The sequence below is a fragment of the Colletotrichum fructicola genome (assembly GCF_000319635.2).
Source record: "Colletotrichum fructicola Nara gc5 chromosome Unknown KSG_Nara_v1_contig05, whole genome shotgun sequence".
Taxonomy (NCBI): domain Eukaryota; kingdom Fungi; phylum Ascomycota; class Sordariomycetes; order Glomerellales; family Glomerellaceae; genus Colletotrichum; species Colletotrichum fructicola.
This window is the reverse complement of record NW_027094055.1, coordinates 4,429,957-4,454,869: the sequence shown is the minus strand read 5'-3', so window position 1 is coordinate 4,454,869 and position 24,913 is coordinate 4,429,957. Positions and strand designations below refer to the sequence as shown.

At 50.7% G+C, this 24,913-nt stretch overlaps 3 protein-coding genes across 3 annotated transcripts; 1 reads left to right on the top strand and 2 right to left on the bottom strand.

The window, feature by feature from the left end:
• Window positions 1-11,561: 11,561 nt before the first annotated feature.
• Window positions 11,562-13,091, top strand: CGGC5_v009980 (UPF0187 protein; the record flags this gene model as incomplete). The annotated part of the gene is made up of 1 exon (XM_032037677.1): window positions 11,562-13,091. The coding sequence occupies one exon, from the start codon at window positions 11,562-11,564 to the stop codon at window positions 13,089-13,091; it is 1,530 nt and encodes a 509-aa protein (XP_031883744.1).
• Window positions 13,092-17,920: 4,829 nt separating this feature from the next.
• Window positions 17,921-20,153, bottom strand: CGGC5_v009979 (uncharacterized protein; the record flags this gene model as incomplete). Its single annotated transcript, XM_066152242.1, has 5 exons — window positions 17,921-17,968; window positions 18,021-19,546; window positions 19,638-19,775; window positions 19,998-20,041; window positions 20,092-20,153. 5 exons carry the CDS (start codon window positions 20,151-20,153, stop codon window positions 17,921-17,923), a joined length of 1,818 nt encoding a protein of 605 aa, XP_066008327.1.
• A 963-nt stretch (window positions 20,154-21,116) lies between these two features.
• On the bottom strand, window positions 21,117-23,881 carry CGGC5_v009978 (uncharacterized protein; the record flags this gene model as incomplete). The annotated part of the gene is made up of 3 exons (XM_032037678.1): window positions 21,117-23,565; window positions 23,622-23,706; window positions 23,800-23,881. 3 exons carry the CDS (start codon window positions 23,879-23,881, stop codon window positions 21,117-21,119), a joined length of 2,616 nt encoding a protein of 871 aa, XP_031883498.1.
• Between the last annotated feature and the right edge of the window lie 1,032 nt (window positions 23,882-24,913).

Below are 24,913 nucleotides of genomic sequence, written 5' to 3'. Positions count from 1 at the left end.
TCTCACGGAGAAAGAGGCAAAAACGTACCCCTAGAGGAAAGAGGAACATCAAGCACCAGGACCCTTCCTGACCACCTTCCCCGTAAGTATCATCACCAGTTCCAATCCGAGACATCACACTCAGCTCAACACTTTCCCAAAACCACTTCTTTCCCTTCACCCTCCTCCCCCCCTCCTCCCACCGTTCAGCGTCCCCAAATCGGGCACATATCTTCATCTGTTTCTAAATGGCCCCCGATAACCGCCGATTCTACGTTCCAGAGAGACTCTCACATCACGCGCGGGAAGTCGGTGTCACAGCATTGCTCCCATCCCGACATCCAAGACATTTTCTCTCGCTCACTCACCACCTCGAGAGAAACTGCGACAACTAGTCCAGATCTGATAATCCAGACACTACCCACCCATCAAAGAATTCCACCTTTCCCAGACACAGGTCATACAAACCCAGCGAAATGCTGGCCGTTAAAAAACAACAGGTCCGAGTATGGTAACAATTCTCCAAGACATAAATATCTCCTCCTTGCTTTTCCTCCGCTCCACTGCCGAAGCGATCTCCGGGAACTCACTCACCAACATTCACTCCGAGGTAGCATTCCTCTTCGCACCCACTCACAAAGATCACATCCCATTCTCGCAACTTTCCCATCACGAGAGATGGCGCGGCCCATGATGAGGGGAAAGTGGAAAGGAAGGTGGACCGGACCGGGTGTGCTGCGTGAAACATCTCCAATCAGGCAGATCCTCCCTCCCTTCCTGTCTTCGAGCAGCAGACGACGAGCGACGCAAAGAATGACCAACAGCAAGGAAGAAAGATACCGGTCTGTCTCTGCCTCGCCACACTTTTGATTTACCCGCCACAAGCTCCGTCTAATTCTCTATCAAGCCCCAGGCAGCGTGCTACCTAGACAAAACGGTCGGTCACCATACCATGCCACATGCCATTCACATCCCCCCTCCCCCAAAGAACGAACGTTGCACCAAGGAAGGCCGTCGCACCAGTCACTGGTCACCCCCAGCCCGGAAACCAGAACAGCAACGTAAACCAAAAAGGCGGAAGGGGAAAAGGAAGAAGAAAAAAGGTGTGGCTGCATACCGCACACCCGTAGCATCACCATCATCATCATCTTCTTCCCTCGTCTCCAACTTCTAAATCCCCTCCGTCGTCATCGGTTCACCATCCATCTCCTAGCTCCCATCCTAGCCTCCTGTGCTACGAGGAAGGCGCAAATAAGAGTGACGCGTGCTAGATGCCCTTACGTGACAGACCGGGAAGCCCAAACCACCGGGTTGCGCGTTGGATGACTTACACACGAGAACACAGTAATTAGTCACTCACGATCATCTCTCCCTGCCCCGGATGGATGGCTCGCCCTGAACCGAGACATACCGTCAGGAATACCTCATAAGATGAGCACCACAACGTGACGAGGCGTGAAGCCGTCAACACCGTACAAGATAGCATGGTAGTCAGTGTGGTGCGGCTTGCGTATTACGATATGATATTCATCCCCCATCGTCACACGTATCCATCCCTCTGCTCCTACCCCGACGCCGTTGTCGCCTTCTTGAACAGACACTACCTACCCCTCACAGGATTTCTCCAGCAGCAGGAAGAAAACGAAGATCACCGTTCACGAGCTAGCGAACATGCAGGGACGTGATCGTCCATCCATCCCCCGCCCAAAAATCGTTCTTAGGAGAGGATTGGCAGTCAGACACAGCCCCAAGCACCCCGCCCCCAAAATTTGGGATGACGTGCAGCAGCACAGAACACCTATTGTCCAGTCCAGACCCCAACCACCAAACCAACAACACCAACACCAAGCGGCGCGCTGTGCTGTACTGTGCTGCGCTGATGACCCAGCAAGTTTCCATCCGGGGTTTGCCCACTAAAACCCCCCCTCCATGAGCCAAAGCTTCCCACCACACAGCTTCTTCACCAGACTTCCCCGCGGAAATGTTACCGAATAACAATCACGCTAAGAAAGAGGCATATTACTTTCATACGTAGGCCAAGAAGCAGAGCAAGTCATGCAAACTCGTTGGTCAGACCCAAGCAAACCATCACCCAGCTGCGCCGCAACTACGCATCTCCGGGGCTTTTCGCTTCACCTTGGATCTCACGGTCAGCAATGAACGTCACCCCCGGCCCGCCCAGGCAGGCGCGTGTCACACCGAGAACCCCGCCGGCGCCCTCACCTTTTCCCCTTCTAGTCGCCGCTCGCGTCCCCATCACACACATCCTTTTTTCTTTCTTCTGCGAGCTCATCCGTGATAGATGACCAACTCGCCCTGCTCGACCAATCCCCTCTCAAAACCCCGAGACATGGGAGAGCCGAGAGAGGGGCGGGTTGCGTCGGGTGTTTTGAGCCCAGAGTGAGAAATGCGGAGGAGGCGGGATAGCTCCATGGTTACACACACCACCGGCGTTGTGTATGCTCGCTCCGTCTCCCGGTGTGTCAGACCAATCAGCCCCTCGAAAAAAGCTGAGATGTGATAGTGGCGGCTACATCGAATAGTGAGCCAGAGCCATGCTTGGGAGCAGGAAGAGAAGGCCCGGCGTAAAACCGCAAACACATGCAGCCGTTCACGAAGGGAGGCAGACGCCCGGCCAAATCGGTGCGATTCCTCGCCCGCTTCGGAGCAAACCAGTTCCAGCCCTGCCCCCCTCGGCGAGCGAATAATCTCGGCCGCCCCTCCCCTTTCCCCCTCCTCCGCATTTCTCGAGCCCCCTTTCGTCCCCATAATACCCCGGATGAATGCGTATTTCTTTTTTTGCTTTTTCCGAGGGCGCGCATCTCGACCGGGCCGGGGGCTTGCTTGCTGAGAGACAGTCAACGTCGGCGTCGCCAACGGGGGTTCACCTGTGCAAGAAATCACATCGCGAGTCAAGCCATGCTCTAGCTGAGCGACCTCCGCAGCCAACCGCCAGCGATCAGCTCGTCGTGGCATGGAACAGCAAGCCTTTCCTTTTTCCCGCTTTGCAGCTTACAGTCTTGGGAAAAGCGGAAGGGCTGAACAGTACGTGTTTGATGTGCAGGACATGGTGTGTGCGTGTACTAGGGGGTTATCCAGACAATGCTGTGCAAGGAGCAATGATGCCATGATGAGTAAAGATGTTCATCTTCCCCATGCTTTAGGGCAGCCGGTTTCACGGCTGCTTCCAACCTAGGTCCAACGGCTTTCCCGCCTCCCCCAGACGTCTGATATTTTTGACACTTTGCTAGGCGCAGATCCGTGGGAAAGTAAAGAGAGTGTGTGGTGTACAGGCAACGTTCAAGGTCGGAGGAGGAGGGGTGAAAAAACATCGAGAGGCGCGCAAGCCGCAAACCCCGCCACCCCGGATAGAACCATGGGGGCTACCGGACGGGCGCGAACGTCGACGCCAACGGCTCGCGAGGGTAGTAGCCAACAGAGACATTTCGTAAACGTGATGAGCACATGTCAGACCAGTTAGGGGAAGGAAAAAAACAGTGACGGGGAAGAAAAGCAAAAGGGGGGAGGGGGCGGAATTGAGTGCAACGCCATACAAGAAACGTAAGTGCCAGCCGGTGTTCGCTGAAACGACGGAGGTCGAGACTGAAGCCGCGATGTGAGCAGTCACATTCCGGAGACCCTGCGAAGAGAGTGTGTCCGTGAGGGAGCGCAAAAAGCTGGGGTAAGGTGTCAGCAGGGGTGCGATCGACCCGACGACCACCACAGATGAAGGGAGAGAGTTCCTTTCGGGGCTCGCATTGCGTTTCCACACGTGTGCCCAATTCTAATCGCGCAAGCTTGAAATCGGCTGTAGTTTGGGGTTGATGTTCAAGTTTGAAGTTGAGGCCTGGAAGAGAAAGGAGCGTCGCCTCCGGAGACTAGAGAGCGAGGTTTATCTTTGAGAAGAAGCAGAGAGTTCGGGTCGATCGACATGCGCCGCTCAACGGTGAACCATGCTTGCCATGCTTCAAGAACCCAGTGCCGGAGTTTTGCGTAGACGGGATTGAACGGCTGAGGTTTTCTATTTGCATCGCGCGAAAAAAGAGCACAAAAAAAACTGGGAAAGTTCTATTTGTCGTTCGAGCTTGCTCTAGTTCCCGTTGTCTTACAGACAGGATGATGCATGGTGCTCGTCTATTGCGTCGTCCCAGTCGCTGGCTGCGCCCTTTTCTTTTGTGCGGCCTTAGCCCGGCGTCGCTTGGAGCGGGATACTCAAGAGGCGACGTTGGTGCGTGGGCAGACAAGTTGAGCCACGACTCAGTCGCGCGCATGTACGGAACGGTGTGGCAGCCATCGACGATAACCTCGTGCGCGGGCAGCTGATTTGGGCCTGCCCGCCCGGCCACCACAAATTTCGGCATTGGGTGTTGACCCCATATCCGACGCGCTGAGCACCGCGCAGCCCGCCTGCATCACCGAGCCCCCTTTCTATAGGGGTCTCCGGCCCGTAAATTGTGTCCGGATCTGTCAAGTTCACGATGTCCTCAATTTTTCCCCCCTCGCCCAAGGGATGTGGGTGCGTTGTCGTCCTTTATCGTGCGCTACACCGCAAACAGCCTTGGGCCGGGGTTGATAGCAAAGCTGGACATCGTCCCATCTCGGGGAGAGTCAGCGATTGGGGGATTCTGGTGCGGGAGCGCCGTCGACGATGGAAGACCCTAGGCTCTTTCTCCGCAATCTGAGGCCGGTGTGGCAGTCTGGACCCGGCCATTTGGGGGCAGAAGAGGCCCCGTGGTCAAGACTCTGCCTGGGAAGGGAATGCAAAAGCGAAGCCATCGTGAGATTCTTTTCTGACATGTTTCGTTCGGCAACCACCCCTAGCTGCCACGTCATTCGTTTCTTTTCGGTTCGACGCAGGGACGTCGCAGGAGGACACTAGCCGTCTCCGTAGACGGGAAAAATAACCATCACCGTAGTCTGCTTGACTTGAGGAGGGCAGACGAGCGGTGGGTCTCAAAGCGTTCTATCGAGGCGTACAAATTTGATCCTCCACCCCCTCTGCCGAAACGAGGTCACCGTGGCCTGGATCGTTCTGGATCTTTACGCCTTCTATTGTTCCTCACCGGTAGGAATGAACCGTCCCGCCCGTTCAGTCCATTGTTACCGGCAACGAGCCATGCTCAATTCAACGTGGATCCAGCTGTTCGGGGCTGCCCTAGGCCGCTTTCAGCAGTGCGGCATCAGACGCTAACTTTTGTGGCCAAATGTGCAACGGTGCTGACGGCTAAGAGGTAATGCAAGCCAGGTGAGTTGTGATGTTCGAGTCGGAGGTGTTGTGTTGTGTACTGGGGTGATGGATGTCGTTGGATGATGTGACGAGAACCTCATCACTGAGATTGTGTAGATCTCAGCAAAAGATGAGATCTCGGCGTACTGATGAACATCATTAAGCGTTGGTCCGTGGTCAACCTGACTCTCGAATGACAGTAGCCGCCCGCTAGGGGTGCCAAGGAGGTGAAGTATCGCAGAGGTACAGGCACATGCGTACCTGATCTCATGCAAAGTTGAGACCTGAACGGACCACCAAATCGATAGAGAGAGATACTGCTGGAATTTCTCAACAGCCAGTGGACCCGTTGGAGAGCATTGAGCCCACATCGTCTGCAGTGATCGTCGATAATCCGTGCTGGTAAGGGAGAGAAACCCGACCCTAGCGTTGCTAGACGATGAAAAAAAAGGACCCGGACAAATGGGACCTGTTCACGATGGGCCTCAAATCCCACTCTTCCAGTGAGGTCCATTCCATGTACTGAGGCACACCGGCGGCTGGGCTGCCGCCGCCGCACTCCCGTTTGTGTGCTAGCTAGGTTCGCACTGGCCATTGCCGTCGTCGCTTCGTAATGTTTCCGACGTGACAGCGGTATGCGGTGGGCATCGGGGCGACTGATGGGAGCCTCTGGCCCGAAACGCTCTCGATCCCATCGTGAAATATGGGTTGTGCCGAGACGCCATTGCATGGTGCTGTCGGGGTGCTGAAGCTGCCCAAGTCAGAGTGCTGAGAGCGGCCGACGGCGCGTACTCCGTACTTTCCATGTTACCGTCTCTTCCCGAGGCCGACATAGTAGGTCGGGGGGAGTTGCTAACCTGGATCGGGTAGTCTAACAGAACAAAAGCTCTCAAGTCCGATCACTTCTCCTCCTTCCAAAGCTCGGTCGGCGACTTTAGTTGGATGTCACCATGTTGTCCAATAGTTGCCTAGCATGGGCACCGCCCGGGAAGGTTGCTGCCGTCAACGCCCTGGGTCCCGTGTTTCCTTTCGTTACTTTTCGATGATGGCCCGGGCCGATGAAAAGTGCGACTGAGAGCAGCTCTAAGCTTACGACTTGGCCTGGCAATGTATGACAGACGCAGCTCATGTCGTAGAGATGGTAAAATGTTGAAGCAGACTGGCGAGGGAGGGGATGCCTGGCGAACGGCTTGCGGCTAAAAAAGGGGCCGCTTAATCCACACCCACCCTCCCACACCCACCAAGCCACAGCAGGGGCTAGGACGGCGCTAGAAGGCCGTAGCCAGAGGGTAATACAACTTTTACTAGTAAGCCTACTTAAGGATCATTTTAGTATAGCTACTAGCCCCTAGAGCCTATCTTTAAGTTTTAGCTAATTAGAAACTAAGGATTAAGTTTATATAATTTTTATAATTTAGACTTTTATTATAGTAATTAATATAACTTAGTAAAGCTAACTTTTTTACTAAATATAGTATTAATAAGGTTAGTATTCTTATTAATCAGCTTATATGCTTTTTATACCTTATTAATAATCTTTTTTTATATAGATTTAGGGAAGTGGTATAGTTTTAATAAAATAATAGCTTTAAGTAGAATCTTCTTAATAATATACTAATATATATTAACTTATTTATAATAGTACTTATGAATATAGTTATAATACTTAATAATATTATATAGTAAAAAATACTTTATTAGTAATTTATAGTTATACTTAAGAGTAAAGTGTTATAACTTAAAGGTATTAGTTAATATAGTCTATAGAAGGAGTAATAAGTAGTTATAAATATAGTTAGCTTACTTTTTATAAGTAAGTAGCTAGTTATTATATATATAGTCTTTTTTATATTAAGAGTAATTATAATAGCTTTTTTAATAGCTTTAATATATTTATACTTAGTTTAATAGAATTTTAGAGTAGAAAATAGTAATTTATAAGCTTTATAGTATTATAGCTTCAAAAGTTAATAGTTTAAAGTTATCTTATAGTAAATATAGTAGAGGAAGTAAGTAATTGAGGTTTTATTAGCTTTAAAGCTAGGGAATACTTTATGGATAATATATTACTTAATAATAAAGTTATTAGTTAAAAAGTAGTATAAATAATATTTATAGCTTTAAAGTAAGTATTAAGCTTTAAGTTAATAAAAGTAGATAGTAATAATATCTCTATTAGCTTTAATAGTAATAAAATAAGCTACTAATAGCTAAATATGAGTTACAGTAATTAATTAAGCTAGTTAGTCTTATAAGTAATATTTACTATAGTAAAGTAACTATAATAAGCTAAAAGATTAATAGAAGTTAATTTAGCCTAAATAAAGCTATTAATATTAATATAATTATTTTAATATTACTTAATATTAGTATATTTATAAAAGTATTTTTATAACTATAATAAATATAACTTAACTTTATTAACTTATAGATCTTTATAATAATTAAGCTTAACTATCTTAAGATTAAGGTTTTCTTAGAACTACTTATTATTAATATTATAAACGCTTTACTTTATTAGCTACTTACTACTTACTAAGATTAATACTTTCTTAATAATCTTATAATACTTGTTATAGCTTTAAAAATATAATAAACTACAGAAGGTTTATAACTAAAAGAAATTTAAGTAGTAATAAACTATTAAAAAGTAGGAGGGATTTTAGCTTAATTAAGGTATATAAAGTTATAGTTAATATAGAAGCTATAAATAGTAGTAATCTTAATAATAAAGTACTTAGAGAAAGTTAAATTAGTATAATACTATATTATTTTTACCTAAAAAGTATAGCTAATTACTTACTATATACTTCTAGTGTATTAATTAGTACTCTGACTTTAGTACTCCTTCTTTTTAAAGAGTAAGTAGTAGAAGAACTAATAGGTAAAGCTCTTTTTAAAGCTAGGTATATACTTACTTTAGGTAATAAAGTAATTACTAATATAAAGCTACTAAGCGTTAAATGTAGTAGTATTAAGTATATAAGTAGTTATAAGGTTAAAAAAAGTATTATATATAGCTTTAATATCTTTTAAGATAAAAAAGAGATTAGCTTTAGTTATTTCAATCTCTATAATAAGTCTTAAAGAAAGTAAAAGTTAATAGAGGATAAAGTAAAAGTAGCTTAAAAGTAAATATATTTTTAATCTTAATAATAAAAGCTTTTAAGTTAAAATCTATTTAGTTATTTTTATATAGATTAAGCTTATAGTTAATATATAGATTTAGTACTAAAAGAAGGTATACTTTATTAATATCATTAGTAATAAAAACTTTAGTAAAAAGAACGTTAAATACATTCTACTCCTTAAGATTTATTATAAGTAGAAGTAATAATAAAAGCAATAGTAAAGTAAAGGAAAAAAGAGAAAGTATTAATAAAGGTAATAGTAAAGTAGGTTATAAAGGGTAGGTTAATAAGAGAAATAAGTAGAGTAGAAGGAGAATAATCTAGAGGGGCTACTTAGTTTAAAAAGATATTATATTATAAATTAAAATGTTACTTATATAAGTATACTATTTTAAGAAATATTAGATATTTAGAAAAAGTTAGGTTTTTATATATAAAAATAATAAGATTATATCAGCTATAAATTAATAATCAAAAAGTAGGCTAGTAGTAGTAAGGGTAGAGGGGGGTGGAGGGTGGTGTAGAAGTTAAAAGTGGGTAGTGGCTAGAGCGTTTTTGTAATGCGTTAATTGGGGTCCAGGCAAACCGCGGTCCTAATACTGCGTATTGACTCCACGAGGCGATGCAGTTCCGTCGGCATCAACTAGCAAGTTTGTTTTTGCAGTTTTGCAGTCTCTCTAGATTTTAGAATTGCCGGCCGCTGTGGTGCGCCGCGGCTAGCAGCCGCATAAAGCTAACCCCTAAGAGGCGCATTGCTGGCTGCCACCTGCGTCTTCCGTCTCAAAAAGTGTTGCTGTTGGTGGCTGTCGTCTTCCCGCGCGTCAGCGTCAGACATTGGATGCCAGCTGCAGAGATCAGATTATTAAAGGGACGATGCCAAGACCCAGTCGGTGATGACTGTGCAAGTCTGGGCGAAATGAGTGCAATGTCGCCTCGCTCAACTGCGGCCCTTTCTGCGGACATTGTAGCATTTTTTTGCGGGTGTGAAGCCCTGGAAGAAGCAAGATCTTCAGTCAGTATGGTTCGCTGGGGAATACGATCGGGGGCCCTGTCCGTGGAACGGGCTGGCCATCGGGGAGAAGGCGACGTGAAGACTCACAGACGGGGAGAAGAGACGGCGTCGGCGTCGTCGGGGTCGGGGTCCTCTCAGTCTTCAGGGATCACAGTGTCCGGGTGCTGGACCTAGACTAGGACCTGGACCTGAACCGTACCGTGGTGTCGAGCATTCAGGGGACACACAGGCTGCGGTGTCGCTGAAAGAGAGCCGTTTCCCTTGAAGTTGTGGCGTGTTGTAACCGGTATTAGTGTCCATGTTCGTACAGTGTGACGGTGACTGAGGGAGAACCGACAGTTGCAACGATGGATGCCAAGACATGAGTCGACGGACGAATCAATCTCGATCAGGGCCAGAGTGGAAAATCGGAGTCCCAATCAATGCTGGCGGGCAGGCTCCAATCATCGCGTGAGGTGCTATTTTGTGCGAGGCATTGCTCAAGCACATTCATCGCTGGACCCCGTGTGCTTGCATCTGGAAGGGCCGGCAAGGGTGTCGAAATCAAGAAAGAAACCCAAGCATCAAGCGATCAACTTGGGCGCCTCCACGTGTCGATGGTGGTTCTGTGGCCCTGTTTCTGGCTCGTGTGAGCATGCTGGCGAGTGGAGGAAGAGCTGCAAGTCAGCGCTCAATTTTCTGATGTGCATCCATCCCACTGGAGAGTATCCCGGGACAGCTCAAGGCAGCGGCGAATGTTGGGACTTTGGGCAATGCAACGACGCGCGGTGTGAATGGACGTGTGATGTGTACGCGGCCAGTTGTGTGAGGTGATGAGCCCAAGTCTGCGAGGTCAGACAGAAACGACCCCTTGGCTTGCATTTTGCTGCTGCTACGAGGGGCCTGTTTGGGAAGCACCTGCCTTCAAGCACTGTGAAGCTGTGAGAAGGCAGCAGGCAGCCAGCTGCAGTTGCCAGTAAGAGCACAAAAATGCTCAGGGAAAAAAAAACCAGAGAGAGAAGGAGCAGGGGCCCAATTGAGGTGGGGTCGCATGGCCCCTGTTTCAGCTCCGCCCCCTTGCCCTTTCTAGCGGCTCTCACTGGTCTTTTTTCCACGGTGCCTGGGGCCCTGGGCTGGCAGTCGCGGTGCATGGCTCCTTCCCCGGGGCTGGCCGCTCTTACCCCCCCTAGAACTGACATTTTTTTGGAGACGGCCGAGACGAGGAAACACAGGCTTCTCATTGGCTTAGACATGGTGAGCACACGCCGTTTGACGACCCAGCAGCGGGAAGGTGTCGCCCAAAGGGGAAAGGCGGCAAGGGGTACACATGCTGTGGCCTGCAGGAGAAGAGTCGGGAGCGGTGCGGTACGGGCAGTCACTGGGCAGGCAGGAGCCAAGAACTGGGCAAGAACCGGGCAAGAAGCACCTTCCGGCTGTCCAATGTCCAACGTGCCTGCTCTTGGGTCCTGCTTTGACGGAAGTGGGAGGAAGGAAGGAGCAGCAGCAAGACGGGACGCGACGGTGATGTATTTTGTATCTTTTTTCTGTCCCTGTCCCAGTCCCAGTCCCCGTCCAAAACCGTGATCCTTTGCCTTTTTTCTTCTTCGCATCCTCTTCAAGTCCAACTCGACCTCTCCCGTTTTCTTATTTCCATTTTCTGGTCTCTTTCTCTCACCGTCAGGTTTCCTTACTATCACATCACTATCGCTGCTCAAACTTAATTCAGTCGTCGTCGTCGTCTCATCAGTCTCAGCTCGGCCGTCCGCTCACTCACTGCTGCACGCCTCAAACCTCCACCACACCACCACACCATCTTTATCGTCGAGACCCTGCCTGTCCTCCCACACACCATCCTCAATCCCGTAATCCCACCATCCTCAATCCCGTAATCCCACCATCCCATCCCATCCTTCCGGGCCAGGAACACCCCTCCTTGCCTCAGCCTTCAACGTCTCCCGTTCAATTTCCTTGGCCCCTTCAGGCTACGCGCTTCATATACCCTCGACTCCCGCCCAGGGCTCCCGCGCTCATTTTCGACCGCCAATCCCTTCCTCGTTATCGACCTCCCGTAGTCGATCAGGCTGGACCACCGTTATCGAGGTCCTCCCCTTATTAATCCCGCTTTCCCCGTTTGTGTCTTACACCAACGGACATGTCCCAGTTTCCAACCTCGCCCACCGACGTACCAGTAATCAACACATCTTTCACCGACACAGGAAATACTCCATACATAATGGGCGGCGAAGACGGCGGCGGTATGGGCGCTCCTGCTGCGGGCGGCGGCGGCGGCGGTGGTGGTGGTCACAATGCCGCTTCCGACACCAACCACCAGCGACAAAACTCCGAGTCGATGAAGATCAAGCACATCCCCACCTTCGACGCCGCCGAGATGCGCGAAGCCATGTCGCCTACCGGACCCATGACCCCGAACCCTTTCAGTCGCAAGAACACCAGCATCGACCTCGACGACTACTTCACCGGTCCTCGCGACATCCTCAAGCACTCAAAATGGCCCCTGTTCATGCAGATGCACGGCAGCATTCTGCCCAAGATGATCGTCCCCCTACTCTGGATGTGTCTGTGGTCCGCCTGTATTACCTGCATTCACATGCTCAAGACCACGATGGCTGTCGACTCCGTCCTGCTGACCGTTCTGGGTTTTGTCGTCGGTATGGGTCTTTCTTTCCGCAGTTCTACCGCCTACGAACGTTACGCCGAGGGTCGCCGCTACTGGGCGCAACTCATCCTCGCCTGCCAGAACCTTGGTCGCGTTTTCTGGATCCACGGTGGCGATCCTGAGAACATTGACCGCAGACAGTCCCTGCTCCGCAAGATTGGCTGCATGAACCTGCTCCTCGCCTTCTCCGTAGCACTCAAGCACAAGCTGCGCTTCGAGCCTTACACCGGCTACGAGGATCTTGAGCACCTCGTTGCGCACCTGTCGACCTTCGCCCAGGAGGCCACCGCCGCTGAGCCCGAAAAGGTCCAGGAGAGAAAGAAGAACTTCTTCAAGGAGACGGGCGAGTACCTCGGCGTTTCTTTCGCCGCCAGCAACCCTCGCAAGACGATCAAGAAGGCCTCCCGCCCCCTCGGTAACCTCCCTCTCGAGATTCTCAGCTACATCTCTTGCCTCGTGGACAAGATGGTCGAAGACGGTCAGCTTAAGGTGCCGATGCAGCAGACCATTGCCTACAACAACATCTCCCTCCTCAACGACATCATGACCGGTACCGAGCGTGTTCTCACCACCCCTCTGCCCATCGCCTACACCATCGCCATCAGCCAGATTACCTGGGTTTACGTCATGCTTCTGCCCTTCCAGCTCGTCGGCAAGCTCGAGTGGATCACGATCCCCGCTACCGTCGCCGCCGCGTATATTATCCTCGGTATCCTCTTCATCGGCCGTGAGATTGAGAACCCCTTCGGCGAGGACGTCAACGACTTGCCCCTCGAACTGTACTGCGAACAGGTTGCCTCTGAGCTGGACATCATCTCTTCGTTCGAGAAGAGCGACCCGTACGCCTTCATGGAGTCCGGCCTCAACTTGCCCCTCTTCCCCGCCTCCATGGCTCCCTACCCCATCTGGATGACGCGCTCCGAGAACCGCGTCCACAACGCCATCGTCAACAAGCACGACACCGTATTCGAGTTCCGTAAGAGGGTTGTCCTCGAAAAGGTCGCGAGCAACGCCGCCGGTGGCAAGTCGGAAAAGAAGACAAGTAGCGAAGCTACAGTCACCTCCAATGGAGACCACAACGTATAGATGGGACCACCTGTCTAACGTCTTGTGTGTTGCGGTTTTCTTCTTCATTTCTCCCACTGTTGCATATAAAGGCTGGATGGGAATCGGGTTTAGCGAGCATTTTCGGCACGGGATCAAAAAAAGAACATCATACAGCGCCCTCCTCCGACAGGAGCAGGGCATTTGGCACAGGAACGGGTTCGGATTTTCCTTTTCATCGTAATTCAACCTGGAAACAAAAGGAACAGGTTTTGTTTTGAGCGCGGCATATTCTCTCTTCTCTTGCATCGTTGCAACTGCTAGATATCCAAATTGATGAGAAAAATTTTAAAATCACGAAGACTTGCCACACACGCGTGCTTCCAGCTATTATCCGACGAAGTTCAACGGATTGTGACCGCTCCTCCTCAAGTTGCGCCATCAGCATACGCATCGAACGTGGATTTTAGCAACGCCGATCCTCAATAACGAGGACCCTAATTCTCGGAATGAAGCGATCTTTAGGCACCGGCCATCTGACACAAAAACTTGGCTCCTGCCGAACATCCGTCTGGGCACGAGTCCAAAGGATATCGGGCGTTCTAGACCAAGACGTCGAACCGTCGGGGCGGCCCGCGTCTGTGTTGGGTTCGTGCTGTGGAGGCGGGTCCTCTTGGGTAGTGTGTGGGTTGGGTTCGGAGTTGCAACGACAGGGGTCTGAAGGGGACATCAGACACGCTCCGCGCAACCGCGCAACGTGCATGAATTTTGAGGTGAGGGGAGGTGAGGTTGCAGTGAGAGTTTTGCGGACGAGGGATATTGTAAAACTTATGGGGGATGGATAAGATGCCACGTTGGTTGGGATGGGCGATGTGTTGTTTGGGGGTTGGGGGCTGTTTTGGATAGGTGGATGACATAAGCTTGCGACGTCAGCTATCCGAAAGCTTGAATTCTTGCAAGGAGCAACGTATCATTCTCGTGCTTGAGGTTGATCAACCTCTAGAATCGATTCAATAGCCCGCTCCATTGATCCATTGATATAAGGTACTGTCCAGTATGTCAGCAGCGAAATTTGAACGGACTAATATGGTAAATGCTCCTGTCATACATTCTATCACACAGCATATCAGCGCAAACTGGCACTAATGTATGTGTCACACGCAATGTGAATAAACCGGCATTCAATCCTCATATTCTGACTGTAGGGGGATTGAAAGCTTGAGAAGGCTGCTCAAAATTAACGTCAGACCATAACACAGGACGGCGCTCATCAACCACTAGATGCGAGATTGCTTAATGTGCCAGAGGGCATATCAGCAAATTTTATTACTCACTGCCTCAGAACCCCCCGCTCGCGGAGGTGGACTTCTCGCAAACTAAAGTAGACCGGAGGTTTGGGGAGATCACAAAGGTGAAAATGGTGGTAACAATAACGTAGAGACTCTGATACCAACGAGGACGATAGAGATGGCGAAAACGATGACATTGGAAATACTGAAAATAACCGTTTCTTATCCATTGAAAAGGACATATCAGGATAGATACAGTGAACACAACCAAAATCATTGCTCGCAGGCTGTAGACTGCTGTGCGAGAGCATTAACGAAAGTCAAAAGAAGGAGAAACAGACGCGACCAAGGAAGAGGAGATTGGAACATATCTTGACAGATGTTCAGAGTTTCTCCCCATATTCCACCCATTCTTCTCGATCCTCCTCCGCCGCATAATCCAGTGGAACTTTCCCATATTTGTCGGCCTCCGTCCACATAACCCACATCGCACCAGGCTTACCAGAGTTCATAGCAATCGTGCATGCAATTGTGATATCTCGGGCTTTGACAGCGTAATGAAGGAGATTTCGTTTCTGGTGACATTTGGTGTTAATGTCAGCTCCTTTTCGCAGCAGATAATCGACTTCTTCGAGAAACCCCGCGCGAACAGCGATGGTCAATGCGGTTTCACCGGTCGAGGTTTTGGTTTCCAAAAGTTGCTTTTGTAGGTCAACCACTTCAACCTCGAGAAGACATCGAGCGGCCGACATATTATTTTCGCGAATAGCCACCAAAAAGGCTGTCTGGCCATGGATGACTTGTTGTAGGAACGCTGTCCTGAAGTCCTCCTCAGGAGCATTGATTCTCTTTATCTCACTCACCATGGCATGGAGTACGTCAACGTGTGCCTCCTGTGCTGCCAGGTGAAATGGAGTCTGCATGTTTTCATCCAATGAACATGAAACCCAAGACGAGAATGGTGGAGAACTGTCTTGAACAGCCTGGTATTCCTTCTCGTGTTGCATGAGAAGTGCGACAATTTTCGGACCGCCTGACAAAGCAGCCAAATGAATTGGTTTGCGGCCCTGTACGTCTCCAGCTCTCCATGTGAGCCCCCCTCTAGCGAGAAGGCATTCAACGGCACTATCCTTTCTGTAAAGGCTTGCGAGATGAAGAGGGGTTCTCTTCTTACTATCCAAGACGTCGTCCCTGACTTCTAGGAGATCAAAAAGTGCACCCATCGAGGCTGTGCTTCCGGCCATAGCAGCGAGGTGGAGTGGACTTCGACCAGCTCGATCTTTTAGCTGCGTCAGGGGAAGGCCACGCGGACGGAGGCGCGGGAGTAGCCTTGTTTGGTTTGTCATCGCAGCCAGGTGAAATGGAGTGTGACCGTGGACTTCAGTTAGATGCAAATCTGCCTCCGCTACATTTGGCTTCTCTTCGAGCAGATAGACTACTAGCTCTTCAGAACCGCTTCGTATTGCACGATGCAGAGGCGTGCTTCCGTCAAGAGTTTGGGCGTTGATGTTGGCTCCCTTTTTTAAAAGCAGTTCGACCTTATCTCGCGCTAGCTCCGCATAGAAGCTTTTCATCCTTTCCTTTCGCGCAGCCTTTCCAAGTGACTCGTTACCTATCTGCTTTTGCCAAGAAACATCATGGTAATCTAGGCAGACAACGTCGCAGGCATGATGAAGTGGAGTCCAGTGCTTCATGTCGCGGAGGTTCGGGTCGAGTCTTGCTTCGAGCAACATCTCAGCCCGACAAATTTGTATACGCTCGACTTTTCGGATTGTCAATTCGGATACCAGGTCTTTCGTTTCATGACCCTGAATGTCGTCATCGTCCATGTCCTCAAAGATTCCATTGATCGTGGCATTTAGATTGTCAAAGTTCTTCACATGGACTGTGGCGCTCTCGTCACCACCCTTGCTGCATTTTTCCCATGCCTCAAGAAAAGGTTTACGACGGGAAACCTTGTTTGTTCGGCGTAATCTGACACCCTCCCTGTTGTTACTCATCATGATGTGAAGTGAGTGTTCCCAGAAGAAATTGCGTCTATGTTGTGATCGAGCGAATTTGTGCTTTCCTTGGCAATTCGAGGACTGGGAACAAAACATCAGATCTTCTAGATCATCCCACATGGTGTCTGCAACCCATGTCGTCTCACTCTTTGGTATGATCTTGTCGTCCCACTCGATGTCATCGTCCCACAAGAAGCCGAACTCCTGGGAATCGGGGATCAACAGGAAAGGTTTCATAAGAGCAGAAAGCTTGGCCATTTGCCACAGAGTCCATTCGATAATTGTGTAATGCTGTATAATTGTGGACAATAAGAGGCCTTGGAACTTGTGCCTCGCACCCGATAGGTTCCCGATGGTGTACTCGTGTCGTACCTGGTATAGAGCTCTGGCACTTGAGACTGTGCGAGTTTCTCCTGGAACCAGACTGTCATGGCCACAGCCCGCCAATAGGAGGGATGCGATGCTTCGAAAAATTTGAAAGTTGTTTTGAAAAGCCAATTGTAAACCTCGAATACCCAGAGCCAATTCTGGTCCCATTCATCCCTAGCAACAGCTTCGATGGCCCTTTCGACAAAAAAGTTGATACCGGGTAAGTTGTTTGAGAGACTTAAGGGGGGTAGGAGACATAGGTAAATCTCTCGCTGTGTCCACGGGCTGAAACTAGCGATATGCTCCACGTGATGCGAAAGTTCCGAGTTTCTCATTGTGAAAGTCTTCGGTAGACCTTCAGTCTCTGGTGATTCAATTGTGGCCTTCAGATGTCGCCCTATCGTAAATGGCTTCAAATGCTTCGAAAAGGCCCACATGAAACTTGACAGTAGGTCCTTGGCATAGAGATTTTCTAACGAGTCTTGGTACTCGACGGCTAATAACGGCAAGTGGGACTTCTGTTGCTTGTTTTGATGCAGCGTAGCGTCTTCCCACTGCCATCTTGTTCTCATAGATGATGAATGGAACTCAGAACATAGCTTCCTGATTGGCTGTGGCTCGCCTTTACGTGCTCCTGTGTCTTGGCGGATTGATAAGTAGTTGAGACCGCTGCAGCCCAGTCTATCGAATGGAACCTCAGCTTCCTTTTCGATGTGAGTCGGATTGCCGGTGAGCTTCTCATTCGGATATGATGCTGATCTTGTTTCCGCTCCATCAGGGAATGGCTCAACCTCCACACCAGCTCTCAAAATTCCTTCCAAGCCGTTTGGTAACCACCAATCCAAATCTCGGAGTAGTTCGTCTTCAGATGGGCCGAGAATTTGGATACATCGATGTCGTACTCTCGTGTCTCGTATCCAACTACTATGCTTGGAAGGAAATTCAACAGGAGCGTCGCCATCTTTGCTGATGCCACCCGATGAGTATAACCACAGGGAAAGCGCAGAATCGAGCTGATCAGTGCGTGCGCGCCAACCTTCCGATGTCAGATCAATGCTGAAATTAACGACTTGTGATCTTCCTTCAGACTCCTCAGCGTTTGCTACCGACTCTTTGCCTCGTGGATCTACCTCAGGCTGTGCCATCGCCGTTTTCGCAGACATTTCGACACGTGGATGAGCTTCCGGCGCCACAGCCTGTTTGGTCGCCCCTACGACTTGGACAGGCCAAACGCAGCAGTTGAACCCGTCAACCCCTTCTATATAAGGGGCAAAGGTTTCCATTATAGCCTCGATGGCCTGGGACAATACCAGAGCTTCCGCGTATGCGGGGCCTTTCCAGTGGCCGAGCTCGCCAAGTGATCGTCTAAGATCCAAGACACCCTGAGCACTGCTGAGGTCCTCAATTTTGGTGTAGGCGCGTTGAGGCTTCTGATCCTGAGACCGTAACTTGGATGGGTCGGTTGCATTACGTTTGTCCTCAGTGCTTTCCAGGTCTGCTGATGCCTCAGATTGGGCATTACTTTCTGTGTTTGTCCAGCTCAGGCACTCTGTGGTCCCGGAGAGAATAACCCATGTGGTATTTTCCTCGTTGATTGGCTTAGCTGGAGCGGCGAGTTTTCTATTTTCGCGAAAGAATATACCGCGAATGTAATCGAGTAGCTGAGTGCGCGGCGGCACTTTTGGGAGCCAGATTGCATCCTCGATGTTCCTAAGAGACAAGATGAACCATTCCATCTCAAATCCAGGATCTTGTATGGTTTCGTGCTTCGCGGGTTGGGCTAGGTATCTCCGGATCACAGCTCTGACAAATGCTATGATGATACTGGCGCTCAACTGGGCGATAGAAGCCAGCCAATGCATGCCTCTGAGACCAGTAAACTGGCCCCCGATACCGAGAACGCTGATAAGAGCCCCAAAATCTATAAAGAGCTTCATACGATGACCAGGACCCTTTCTTGTCTTTTGAATCGGGGGGGATTCTTTTTGCTTGTTACGCGGTCCTGTGTTATCCACTTTTCCCTTCCTGATCTGATGGTGATGGTTCTCTCCTATCTGTCCATTTGAAGGAGGTTCTTTGCCTGATGTGTCTGTCGATTCTATGTTATCTGTCAGTCTGTCTAGATCCATTTCGGCTGGTCTTGATAACCCAATCTGAGGCTTTTGCGACTCTGACTGGCCGTGGCTTGATGGGGAGTTTTCGGTGTGGTCACTGTAAGCCCGAGTTGAGATACGAGCTTGCAAGCGCTCCACTGTGTGGTAAATGGCGGCTGAGCTAAAGCGTTGTTCGCTAACAGTCGTTTGATTTTGCAGCCAAATCATTGCCATTGCATATTTCCGTCGGTGAGTGTCTTCACGAGCGTCAATAATTTCGTAAACCGTCTCCTCGCTGCCCTTCTCCACCACGTAGCCACAAGCGAGCATGCCACATACCAGAAACACAGTACTGGTGATTGACAGTGGCATAGCATAGTCTTCGACAGGCTGGCCATCTTTCTCAAACTTCAAGGTACGATATTCGGTTATGAGCCCAAAAAAGACCAAAACTCCTCCTTGCAAGACAATGCCGATGACTGCGCATATCCAGAGAGACCATCTGTGTCTATCCATTTGAGAGTTCAACGAAATGTTAGGTGAACGGTGTTGACGGTTGCGCACAATGACAATTTCATCATGACCGACTGGAGGTTCTGCCGCTGGCGCCTGAAGCTTACCGTCACCATTCGCAGATTCAAGATCGCAGTAGCAATTGCTTTTTTCCCAAGCATCTTTGAACCAATGGCGCGCGAAGGTCAAGGCGTTGTCGAGCCAACATGGGAGTCTTTGCATAACACCATCTGTAACCCTAAAGGATTAGCGACCATACCTAGGCTTCCACCTCAAGGCTTCTCTTCGAACGTGGTGGCTTCGACTCAGGAATAGACATACGCGGCTGTTGGCTTGACTTTTTGAGAAGGCAAGGTTCGATCATTGCCTGTTGGATGTCCATAATACGCGCCGAGTTGATACATCTCTTGCCTGGGTCTCTTCGGTATATGCAGATGAATTCGCATATCTCTGCGGCTCCTGGGCATCGGACAACTGTCTCTCCGTTCCATAGTTCGCAGGACTCTTTCGATGTACACGTCATGACTTCAAGTTCTACAGCAAGTATATTTTCGGTGGACCTCCCGATTAGAGCTTTAAGCCATCGATAGCCTCCAACTCGAATCGCACTGACGATGATAGTGATCACCCCGACAGGGGCCATAGCGAGCATAATACAATCAGCCCATCCCGTCGACTCACTCAGAAACTGCATTGTGACTTGCTCGCCAAAAAGAGCCAAAAGCCTGAAACATGTGAGCTTTTCGTCCATCTGAAATTACCCTGGGGAACTCACGGTGCGATGTCTGAGGCGAGATTGTTGGAAAAGTCCTCTCCATCATCAATCAAATTTGCCATAGCATGGCCCGGGACTGCTAGGGTAAGGAAAAGCAGATAAAGACAACGGGGAAAAATAACACATGGTTCAATCCTGCGACTCATGGTGAGCGCACTAACAACCTTAACCGTGCGTAGAAGAGTTGATGCGACTGGCTTGAGTAGGTTGCGATAGCTGTAGTTGTGAACGGCGCTGCAATTTTTTCCCAGAGGAGAAGAAAGCGAATTGAATTGAAAATGAAGAGGACGGGGGAATGGACAGTCTCTATTGCGTCTTGTTGAACTAGGTTGATGTCAAAAAAGGTTAGGTCGCAACCTGCAATGGACAGGCTGTGCATACAGCCATTTCCGATATTTCTGCGGTTTTTGCGTTCGAATTATCGTCTTGGCGGCTTGCTTTTCTTTGTTGGGATTTACTTGCATCCCGCCGGCAGCTGATCCTGCACGATGAGCCAACCCCGAATTGCCAACAATGATCTACTGGTGTTGTACAGCTGCAGGCAATCTATTTTGACCTAATGCGAGCAACGCTAGATACTCGCATGATCGGCTATGGCATTCGACCTTGCTTAGTCATACCGACTGTTGAGTCTCACTACCCAGGTTAAACAATGGCCATGGTGCGGGTCGTACATTTATCGCGGACCAAGTGTCGGTAAGAGCATGGCACGAGAGCGGTGTCTATTCACATGGCACGAAATGAAGCTCGAGATTGTAAGAAGAAGAAGGAGTGACTTGAATTTGGCAAGCGAGTGACCTAAGATTAAGACAAAAAGACAAAGAAGCTATCCATTAAGCAAAAAGGGGATCCCAGATGTATGTATCAAGATTAGAGGGCTCCCAAAGATATTGCCCAAAGCAAGTTGGCGCGTAAAGTTACATGTTCGCAAAATCGAACGGCTTATGTTTTGTCTTTTGCGGCTTGGTGTCGGGTCCATGTTGCCAGCGTCAGACCGACTCCGCTCTTGAAATGCTTCTTCTCGTCTAGTTGCAGTCGGCGCCCGAGAAGGGGGCAAGCTTGACCTCGATGTTGCGGTTGGTGAAGTCGCGGCTGGCGGTGGCCATGCGGATGATGCTCTCAGGGCCGCCGTTAGAGAAGAAGCGTGTGTAGGAGTTTGTGTTCTGGCCGTCGTTGCCGGAGGCGGTGCAGTTGAGGGGCACGCCGACGGGCAGGCTGGAGCCAGAGGTCTCGCAGACAAGAGGCGCGAGCTTGATGCGCAGGACCTGGGAGGGGGTGAAGCCGTTGAGAGGGCGGGTGTCGGCCTCGTAGGGGGCGGAGAGGGCGACGGTCTCGCCGTTGCTCTGGAAGACCTGGCCGGTGGTGAGGTTGATGTCGAACAGGGCGGCAGGCGTGGGGTCGGCGGCGTTCCTCAGGTTGAAGCGGTTGGGGCCGGCGATGAGCTTGAAGTCCTGGTAGAGGCCGGGGGAGGTGACCTTCAGGCAGATGTTGCGGGCAAAGACTGCGCTGGCGGTCGGAGAGGCCGTGGAGGAGGTGCTTGAGGTCGTGGAGACGACGGTGGTGGTGGAGGCAGTGGTTGAAAGGGATGAGGCTGAGTCAGCGGCCGAGGTGCCGGTGGCGGAGGAGGAAGTGGTGCTGACTTCAGTCGAAGTGGCCTCTGTCGTGGTGCTGACGTCCGTGGAGGTGACAACATCAGTGCTGGACTCGTCGGTGGTAGTCGCGATGTCAGTGGAGGTCACGGTCTCAGTGCTGGACTCGTCGGTGGTGGTCGCGATGTCAGTGGAGGTCACGATCTCAGTGGAAGAAGCCTCAGTTGTGGTGGAGATCTCGGTCAGGGTAGCGTTGGGAGCTCCAGTGCTGGTCGAGCTGAGGTCAGAGGTGGAGGAGTCGAAGATGGTGCTGGCAATGGTGCTGTTGGGGAAGCTGGTGGGAGTCTCCGTGGCAGTCGCAGTGCTGTTAGGGAAGAGAGTGGACGAGGGGAACTCGGTGCTGGACTCGACGACGGTGCTGTTGGGGAACAGGGTGGAAGCGGTGATGTCCGTGGCGGTCGAGTTGGGGAAGGAAGTCGCCGTCTCCGTGGCGGAGGTGATGGTGCTGTTGGGGAAGAAGGTGGACGAGGGAACCTCGGTGGAAGTCTCGATGGCAGTGCTGTTGGGGAACAGAGTAGAGGAGGAGACTTCGGTGGAGGTCACGTTAGGGAAGAGGGTGGAAGAGGGAACGCCGGTGGTGGAGGTGACGTTGGGGAAGAAGGTAGAGGAGATAGAGACCTCAGTGGAAGTGGAAGTGACGTTGGGGAAGAGAGTCGATGAAGGGACTCCAGTGGAAGTCTCATTAGGGAAGATAGTGGAAGTGGAAACCTCGGTGGAAGTCTCGTTAGGGAAGAAAGTAGAGGAAGAAACGCCAGTGGTAGAAGTGACGTTGGGGAAAAGAGTGGACGAGGGGCCCTCGGTGGTAATGGTAGTGCTGTTAGGGAAGAAGGTGGAAGAGCTAATGTCCGTAGAGGAGATGATGTCGGTCGTGACGGTGCTGTTGGGGAAAACAGTAGAGGTGGTAGACTCGACAGTAGTGCTGTTGGGGAAGAGAGTGGACGAGATCGAAGTGAACTCAGTAGTAGTGGTATTAGGAAAGACGGTAGAGGTAGTGGAGATGATGTCCGTAGACGTGCTGATCTCAGTGGAAGAAGTAGAGACGTTGGAGAAGATGGAAGAGCTAATGTCCGCAGTAGAGCTGATGCCGGTGGTTGTGGTGCTGTTCACGACAGGCGGCAGAGAAGTGGTGCGGGTAATGAAGGTGGTGAAGGTAGCGTTGAAAATGAAGGTGCTGGTCAGCGAAGTGGTCTCCTCGATCAAGTCCGTGGAAGTGCTGCCAATCTCAGTCGTAGCGGTCACGGAGGTGGTCTCGGCGGAGGTGACCGTGGTGGCCGCGAGCTCGGTCTCGGTGACGGTGCTCGTGGTCAGGACGGTCGAGCCGGGAGCAGCGTCGCCGGTGATGGTGACGGTGACAACAGCAGTGGAGATGACGGTGGCCGGGACGGTCGTGGTCGTGGTCACGGTAGCCGGAGCGACGGTGTTCGTGGGCGCCGTGACACCGAGGCAGGAGCAGGCCGAAGAGTAGCGGGCGAAGCCACTGCAGGCGGAGGCATAGGTCGGGATGTTGGTGGCGACCTGGCGCTTCTTGATGACGGCAATGGTGGCATCGACGGTCTGCGTCTCGGTAGCAACGGTGACGATCTCAGTGGTGCCGAAGAAGAGAGTCCTGGTGGAAGAAACGACGACGGTGGTGGGGACAATGACGGTCTCGGTGGAAGCAGTGACGACCTCGGTGGTTCCGATGACATCGGTGATGGTGGCGGTCGAGGTCGTGGTCTCGAGGACGGTGCTGGTGCCCACGGAACCGGCGGCGCCGGACTCGCTCACGGTCAAGGTTGAAGTGAAGACACCGGAGGTGGGGGCGGTCACGGTCACGGTCGCGGTCCTGGAGACGATCGTGTCAGAGAAAGAGTGATGTGGCTCAGGGGTGTGAAAGCTTACACGGCACTGGCAGTGGCAGTGACCTGCAGAAAGCGAGAGCAGTCCGCAGTACCGCTTCGGGTCGGGAAAGCACTGGCGGCGATGGCTAGAGAGTGGAGTGTTAGCTGGCGATCCTATAGACGAGATCTCCCGGGATGGGACGCGTGGGAAGCATGGGTGAGATGGGATGAACACATACCTCGCAGACAGTTGTCCCTGGCACACTGGGCAGCGCCCATCCCGAAAAGGGAGGCCAACACGGCGGCGGTAGTTGTCTTCATGGCTGCTGCAACTGGAGGTCCTCTAAAGACTGGAGCCCTTGAAGCTTCGGGTTGAAACGAAGGAATGGGTTGACTGGAGCTTGTCGAAAGAAGGAGATGCAGGAGATGACTGCGCTGATGAGGATGGAGAGGAAAACAATCGAGGAAAGACCGCGAGAAAACCCCAGGATATATACCAATCGAAATACAGTAGACATCACGAGAAGCAACGCCCAAATCAAGGACCGGAAGGCGTCTTCCATTCCCAAGGGATGGGGGCAAACATCGGCCACCACGTCCGCCAACAATATGGCGTCTTTCGGGGTCTCAGACTCCTTGTTCCCTTGGATTCATCTCGCGATTGCTTCACCCATATTGCCATGAGGTAGTGCAGTGGTAAGAACTCAACACCATGAACAGTTGCTTTTCTCTATGACCCATCGAGACATAAGAAATCGCATCCCTGTGTCCCCGAGCCGGCTCTCCAGGCCTTACGAGACCAGGCTTGCGGACGCTAGCGAATATGGCTTGACTAGCTCCAGCGTGCTGCCTTTACCTTGCGTGCGGATGGGCATCGCCGCTACGCAGAAACCCGTTCGTTCAGCCTCTGGCTGGCTCATCGGAGCATCGGAGGGGAGAAGTGGAGGCGGCTCATAGTCAGATAAGCATACTCTTGCGAGAGTGGGGGGGAATGTTGCCCTTGGAACATGCGGGAAACTGCGAGGTAGCCAAGGCACTCGCCTAAACCACGCCAACTAGTATGCTAGGCGCTGCTTCAGGTTGAAAGTGCTGCAAGGAACCCGTCTCTCTGGCTGCAGCCTGCAAGGGTTCTCGTTGACGGTGTTGTCTGAGATGCAGTCATCGGCTCATAGCACCGCGGAACCATCTTGGCAGGGACAATGCGTTGGAAGAAATTAGTGAGAGAGGGAAAAAGCAGGTGTGTGTGGGAAAGGGAGAAGCTTCTCAGCCGTGGAGACTCGGGTTTGTGGCCGTATCCCATGCAGCTTATTGGCCGAAAAAGGAAAACTTGGTCTGGAAGCACGCAGCTTGCAT